Source organism: Nymphaea colorata, chromosome 10, assembly GCF_008831285.2.
Source record: "Nymphaea colorata isolate Beijing-Zhang1983 chromosome 10, ASM883128v2, whole genome shotgun sequence".
Taxonomy (NCBI): Eukaryota; Viridiplantae; Streptophyta; class Magnoliopsida; order Nymphaeales; family Nymphaeaceae; genus Nymphaea; species Nymphaea colorata.
Genome location: NC_045147.1, coordinates 22,931,212 through 22,938,753, shown reverse-complemented (window position 1 = coordinate 22,938,753; position 7,542 = coordinate 22,931,212). Strand labels below are relative to the sequence as shown.

Below are 7,542 nucleotides of genomic sequence, written 5' to 3'. Positions count from 1 at the left end.
GACCTAGTTCCTAGTTCCAGCCCAATCCAGTCTCCACCTATGGCTTTTCTCAGGCAAATTGAACTATAAAGCAAACATAGTGACTGGGGCTTATAGATGGGGCTTGGCGCAGGACCAGTTCTCTGCAAGAGGCGCTTGCTGAGCTATCATGGAAGGAAAAATTGCAGCATCAAAACCATGAAAGTTAAGAACTTGAAGGCGCACAAAGCAACAATAAATGCCCCGTCATGCCTCTCAATGTGCTGCAGATTAAATAATAAAACATTATTTTAACAAAAACCGATAGACTAGCTTGATTCTCATGCATTTAGATTTTTTCTTTTCCCAGAATGCAGCATAAATTTTCAGACTTCTTGATCCCCCTCGGTTTCAGAATAAACATTCACTCATTTGTCTACCTGGTATTACAAATTCTCATTGTGAATAATAATGTTAAGATCACGAAGTCTCATGTTACAAATAGCAAGCAGGAAAAGTGTCGGCTTGCTTGGACTCAGAACAGAGGGGTGTAAATGAAACAGACATGGAAAACCAACAAACGCCACTGGAGCTAAGACAAAATCGACCACAGAACGCAATGCCCTAATAAAAATTCGGTTGTAAGAGAGACAAAATCTTTTAGGTAGCTTTAGCAGCTTGCTTCATCCTCCGTTGATGAACATCCCAATTGTACACTCGGGCAATTGTGACCTGGTGCAAGGACACAGGTGAGGATGTGAAGGAAAAACCTATCCATAAAATTTTGAATGGTGGAAGAAAAATTTTCTTCTATCCTAGTCTAGGAATTTTTTCCCTGGAATAAATATTCATGGATTTTTTTTTTTCTGTGGGCATCAAATGCCCCTTAAAGGAAGTGAAGAACAGTTGATCAATCCATGAAAGTAAACAAGATTTACTTTACCTGTGTTATAGTCACTTGATCCCTTAAAAATTGCAGATCATCAGCAAGCACCTCTAAACTGGCTTTGGCATTTTCCAGATTCTTCTTCAAAAGTGCATCGGCCTGCTTAAAATCATGGAGTCAACAATTTCTCCTGTCATTTCCAGATACAGATGAAAGCTACAAAAGCTGCAAAGGAACAGACGCACTAGAAACTCACCTCTTCACAGGAATACTCTAGCATGACATTTGCTCCTAACCACAGGCATATGGAGTTGGTCTCCTCAATCCGCGCTTTTGCATATATGCCCTCAGAGACTTCAAAATCAGAAATTAGTGCCTGCATTACAAGTCCATAAATAAGCTTATGATAGACAATCCACTCTGGGGACCAGAGAATTCAGGGGACCAGCCAACGGTAAAGATGGGGAACCCCAAAACCCCACATGATTGTGAATCCAGAATAGGAAGATGGAATTGGGAGATTGGAGGGCAGACAGGAGTGCTGGCAGACTTACATCTCTGCTTCAGACTATATCCCATCCCCATTTACATCTCATATCCAACTTATGAGTACAGCCTTAACGGAAAAAACCAAACTCGTCTTTCAGTTTGAAACTTTGAAGTACTAATTAAGAAGAGCAACACCTACTAAAATTTTGTCTTAAAATGCCAATACAGAAATTTTATCACGTCAGATGCACCTCACAGTAATTCTACATTGCGACCAAAAAAAAAAAAAAAACTCTCCAGATGATTGGCATTAATAATTCGAGAGGAACCATATCAATATGGACGATATATGCAGGAAGTATAGTGGGATAAAACATAAAGCTTGAATAATTGAAATTTGAAACATAAAGACCCAGTTGTACACCTAAATGGATATTCACATTTGAAAGCTTTATGCAAGTAACATCCTAGCTACAAGCTTCTATATAAATGCCAGTTGCCAGGATATTGAAATGTATATCCAGCCTTGGCTTCTACCTGGCAGAGGTTCAACTAAGTCACACTGTCATGTGGAGGATTCCTCGCATAAGAAATCAACTAAAAGGAAAAACAAACCATCAAAGCTAGCAACAGTGATCATCAACTTCTTTACAAGCAGCTCATTCAGCAGCTAAGGTTAAAGGAAAAAGTTTGGCCTTTTGTAAAAGTTCTGTAGAAATGTTGGTCGGACAGATTTCCACAAAAGCAATAACAACAAAGCAAGAATTTTGAATTCAAAACAAGTTTTCCAGTTTGCTGGTTGTTGCCCTAAAAAGTGGAAAAATTTTCTCTCCAAGAAGGGCAAATTTTTACCAAATTTTTATGTACAGAAGTCTGTATAGTTAAGGTTTCACCCACTGGAAAGCTTCTTCATCCAACAAACATTACACTCAGAAGGAATTTCAGATTGTGCTTTCCCATGGGAAATATTGTCAGTATTAGAAATTCAAAAATATTATAAAGGATGGAAAATCTATAATCAATAAATTAGTATTTTTCTCTTGCAAGTACAAAGATGAAGTCAAAAACATATATAAAACCTCTTAAATAAAAAAGAAACAAAAAAAGTTAAATATATAAAATAACACTTTTTGAAAATTTTAAGAATTTTTAATAATATTGGACATTATCATGATGTAATATGTCTTTGTGATGTTCTTAAAAAATATCACTAACATATAACTACTTCTACAGGATGATAATGTCAATATTCTCAAAATATAAGCAACATCCATAGGCATAATATAATGCAAGATTAACAAAAGGATGAAACAGGGGCAATCCATGACCCAAAAGGTGGTGCTACCAAGTGGAAAAGTTGGCCGGAAAAGCTCAATCTGTTCTTCACCCAAGTGCATTCAGGACGCTGTAATTTTGAGGAGCTCATATCATATATTGCTTTATTCATTGTCTCCATTCATAGACCAGAACTCATCTAACTTTTGGCAAGGTCACCTATAAAAATTTGTTGGGAAGCTAAACTTTTTTACTCGTCTGGTCTCCTAGTAACAGAGCCTAGGAGAAGCACAGCTCAAAACGGGATCCCAAAATAGACGCAATTCTCTCTTGCATCTGTCCTAATAATTTTTTAAGGAAATATTGGAAATCTATTTGGCTGGCCTACATATTTCCACAATCATCTTTTTCAAGCTATTTAATGAATTACCCCTTTAAAGTGATCTTAGTTGGATATTATATCAACCCTTGGAAGATCAATGGCTTCTTATTTATCATTCTTGCAATGGATTTCAGTAGGTTTTCTCTAATCAAATATATTGACGATTTGCATGAGATTTCCTATACAAAGATTTTTTTAATGACATTGGTATCACAGCCCCTTGTTTCTGCTTATAATTGATTTCACTTTGCAATTGGGTCTTGCCTTCTGATAGTAGAGACTAGAGAAAGAGGCCGGCAGATTGCTGCTGGCCATTCACAGAGAGAGAGAGAGAGAGAGCCAGCAAATTGCCCCCATCCATACAGATGGAGGAAAGGTGTTGGTTGGCCCGTAGACCCCCTTGCTGCAATAAGTCTTTATTATTACTAGCAGTAAGTATTTCATCGACATACAAAAGCAAGAATATACATTTAACTCCAGAAAATTTACAGTGTACGAATATAGCCAAATTCATCTCCAAGCCAAAGGAAACAATAATTTGATGAAATTTATTATACAATTGACATGAAGCTTGTTTAAGTCCATATATGAATTTCTTCAATTTGCAAACCATTTTATTTGCATCTCCTAAAACAAAGTCTTTTTGTTGCACTGCATAAGTCCTTTGATCAAAGTTTCCATCAAGAAATGCAATCATTACATTTATCTGAGTACCTTGAATTCAAAATGAACTATAAAGGCCATTATGGTTTTGGATGAGTCTTTCTCTCGTATGAGATTTCTTGCTACCAGGAAAAAGATATGAAACCTCCAAATCAGATATCTCGGCATATGGCAAATGAATACAATTCCTGATTTCCTTCATCTCTTCAAATCCAAAATTTTAGAAAAAACTTGGTTCAAGCACAGAATGCACAGCTCCAACCCAACAATTTTTGTCCTTCACCTTCCCATATGCCTGGGCATCACTCATCAGACTGATAGTTGGAAGAAGATCATTCCTGATATTATCTTCTTGCCAAGAATGCAACATAAATAAAGTACCTTCCATGCCAAGCGACTTTTCATTCTTTGATGAATCCCGTACCCATATAAGCTCTATATGCATATATAAAGTATGGAAGAACGTCGAGATGGTGTTTGCTACTCAATTACAATGTCCTCAACCAATAAATGGACTTCTTAACCATCTAAACTTTTCTAAAGAACTCAGGCATGATCCATCATCAACCAATTTGAACTTTGAAGTTTCAACCCATGATTCTTGAGTCTCATCGATGACCTTCCACTCCAGAGATGAGTGTGACCTTTAGATGCTACCCAAGTCATCCATAACACAGGCACAACACTATGACAAATGACGAGATATAATGTCAGGGGCTGCAAGCATAAGTTCATGCAGTTCTGCCATATTGGTTGAATGATGAGTCACATGTTCTACTTCAGCAGTAGCATTCCTAATATGGTAGGCACCACTAAGACTGCAAGAGAGAGAGAGAGTGGCGCATAGGTCCTCACTTTTTTTACCCTAAAACCACGTGTAGAATGTGGCTGTCAAACCAACTACACCCACCTGCCCCAAAGTTAGCCAAGTGTCCGGTCTAACAAATCTCAACCAGCAATATACCCTGATTTTAACTCAAGACCATGGCAACAGATCAAAACACATGGAGGTATATGGTCATTTGAATATCTGAAAATTTTAGATGTTAAACCATTCTCAAGTAATTCCTAGAATTGAGATGGCACAAACATCCTAATTTTGCCAAATAGGTTATCTTAGAAAGCTGCCACATTAAACACCAATATCCTTCTACACACTATCCATAGTCAGATCTTCATTATAAATAAACTTACAAGAAGAAATATATACGTGGTTGGATGCTTGGAATGTCAACCAGTACCAATATAAGTTATGGGAATTGATCTGAAGGAGATAAAGATAGTGTTAGCTAAAAATTTGTGATGAAAAAAAGGGATGTAACGAAATGATTTTTACATGGTGATCATCTAGAATGAGTAAAGCATCAGGATCATTCATGATCTTAAAACTAATTATCAATTAATAGCAATTATGAAGTTAAGCACAACAGACCTCACCAGATGTCCGCTTTTCTTGCAATGTACTCACAATATCTAGACACTTCTTAATGTCAGGAATTTTTGCCTGAAAAAGTTCAGAAAAAGAAAAATCAGGATGCACCAGCAACACTTGTTCCTTGCCTTAGTTAAGATACAAACATGCAGTCATAGGAAAAATCAGGGATATAAAACATACATGAGCTTATATCATCAATTTTCTAATAAGTTCAAAGTACCAATATAATTATATTTATAGCATAGAAAGTGAAATACACTATAATGATAGAGATAGTCAGAAAGAAAAACTAAAAAAATTGCCCAATACACTCTTAAAGGAAAAAGAAATGTGCACCTGAAGATCCCTCTGCTGTGCAAGAAGCTTCATTTCTACTAACTTGTACTGCTGAAGTCTATAATGTGCAGTACAAAGTCAGGACAAATAATATGGAAGCTATGTAGAAGAATTAAGCCACCTTAAAAAAATTAGCTCAACTAATTTCTTTTGGCCATTGGTCAAAATTAAACCTTGCCTATTGCCATGTTGTAGGATCCAAATGTAAATCAGTGGGACCAACCATGACATGTTCAAAAGAAGAAATATACCATAAATACTATCTGCCAAACGTCATCTCTATATATCATTGTTCTTCTACTATCCGAAGCAATAATAGCATTTACAAATATTAATTGCAAATCATAGCTTAAAAAATATAAAAACATACGATGTAACAGCTAAAAGACTTTGACCATAAAACAAGGCCAATAAATGTGTGGACTAAAACCTAGCAACCCTATGTGAAATTGGTCGAATGTAGGACATCAATCATTCAGCTTCAGAACTTGCAGGTAAGACGATAAGTTATCAATCATCAGCTATCATCTTCTAGGAAAAGACCACCAAACTTATGTTCTATTACAGGAGACATATCTAAAGTAAAGGAGTTAAATCCTACGAACTCCCCGCAAATAGAGCACCAAGTGTTTCCCCTTCTTGCGAGTAATTCAGGGATACTCTTAACCTCTTTAAAGCATGCTCTTCCAACCATCCTCTCCTTTTTGCAGATCATTACAAAGAAACTACACTCTATGCCCGACAATACAGGCAAGAATATCAAATTTATAGCACCGATCAAATATTCTGCTCCGAACAAGCATCACAGTTTGTAGGTGATATATCTAACCTTGAACCACGAAAACCTGGAAGTCAAAAGATTTTAAGGAAAAAAAAAACGCCATGGCGTACATATTTCCCGTAACAGCAAAAAGTCACTAAAACCAGCATCCCCATAGCTCCGACCGAAAGAAGTCAATGTCTATCCACTAGAAAAGGAGAAGCAAAAACCACAAAGCAATAAATCTCACACATCAAAATGTAGACAAACCAAGAAAACGTGCCATACTATCTTCATTGTAATTGGAAACGAACCAAATCCCTAAACCCAAATTTAAGTGAACAACGAATATGCAAAAACAAGTCAATATTGCTTGTTCAACTCTCGGCAAAATTCAGCAAACGACTAGAAGCACGAACCCCAAATCGAAACAGAGAAATCAAGACCGGAATACCAAAGTCCACAAACTAGAGAGAGAAGAGAGAGACAGAGGGCAGTGACCTCTCTTGAAGTAAGCCAAGGCAAGAGTTTGCGTCGAGCCCCGACTGCAACAGGTGGGACTGAACATCCTCTATAAACGCGGCAGCAGGGATTCCCCTCCTCTCCGACGGCGATGACGACAATGAGGAGGACGCCATTGCCGGAACAGCAGTCCGCAGTGAGGGAGATCAGCCCACGACCCCGCTCACCTACACGCGCTCGATTTACGCGCCCTTTTCCTTCAACGACGCGCCTGCGTTCGCACTCGCACCTAGGGCAGCCAATTTTCGGCCCGGTTTTGGTGTCGCATCTGACTCCGACTCAGCTTGCTTAACTAGAGAGGTAATTAAGGATTCGGACTCGGATCAGCTAAACATATGAGAATCCCCTGCAGTATTTATTTAAATTCGAATATGAATATGATGGAGTGTCATTTATTCAAACGAATTTTTTCAAAACAAAAAATAACTTGCTTTTGCTTTGGGTTCCTTTCCACCAAAAACAATGTTTTGAAGCACATGACACTGTTCGTTTCATTTTTATTATTATTGTTGTTGTTAAAATTAAAACAGCTTTTGTTGTAAATATGTTACGACGTTCTTCTCAACGTATCATGGTAGTTTATTCCATAAAGTTTAATGATTGTTTATGTCATAAAGTTTAATGCATTTTAAGACATTAATTTTTAATTTCTTTCTTATTAAATTAATTCACATACGTGATTCTTTTTTTTCACTATCTGAATGTTTGAGATGGTTTTTATATATGCCTTGTATATATCCTCAATTTCTATAAAATTCTAAGTGTACTTTTGGCAAAAAAAATTAATCAGAGTTAAAACCCATAAAAATAAAAGTCATCAGCTAAAACCGTCGGGC

The 7,542-nt window shown here is 37.0% G+C and overlaps 1 protein-coding gene across 1 annotated transcript; it reads right to left on the bottom strand.

Annotated features, from left to right (window-relative positions):
* Positions 1-367: 367 nt before the first annotated feature.
* On the bottom strand, positions 368-6,968 carry LOC116263072 (prefoldin subunit 3). Its single transcript, XM_031642655.2, has 6 exons — positions 6,686-6,968; positions 5,425-5,482; positions 5,086-5,157; positions 1,101-1,220; positions 902-1,003; positions 368-690 (listed from the first exon to the last, which is right to left on the bottom strand). The coding sequence occupies exons 1-6, from the start codon at positions 6,820-6,822 to the stop codon at positions 619-621; spliced, it is 561 nt and encodes a 186-aa protein (XP_031498515.1). The 5' UTR covers positions 6,823-6,968; the 3' UTR covers positions 368-618.
* Positions 6,969-7,542: the final 574 nt, after the last annotated feature.

What these genes read in the sequence shown, in the direction of transcription:
- LOC116263072 (XM_031642655.2), bottom strand. Translation starts at nt 6,822, where the DNA reads ATGGCGTCCTCCTCATTGTCGTCATCGCCGTCGGAGAGGAGGGGAATC. An exon ending in CTTGGCTTACTTCAAGAGAG is followed by an intron (nt 5,483 to 6,685) that starts GTCACTGCCCTC and finishes TGCACATTATAG; the next exon opens with ACTTCAGCAGTACAAGTTAG. An exon ending in CACAGCAGAGGGATCTTCAG is followed by an intron (nt 5,158 to 5,424) that starts GTGCACATTTCT and finishes GAACTTTTTCAG; the next exon opens with GCAAAAATTCCTGACATTAA.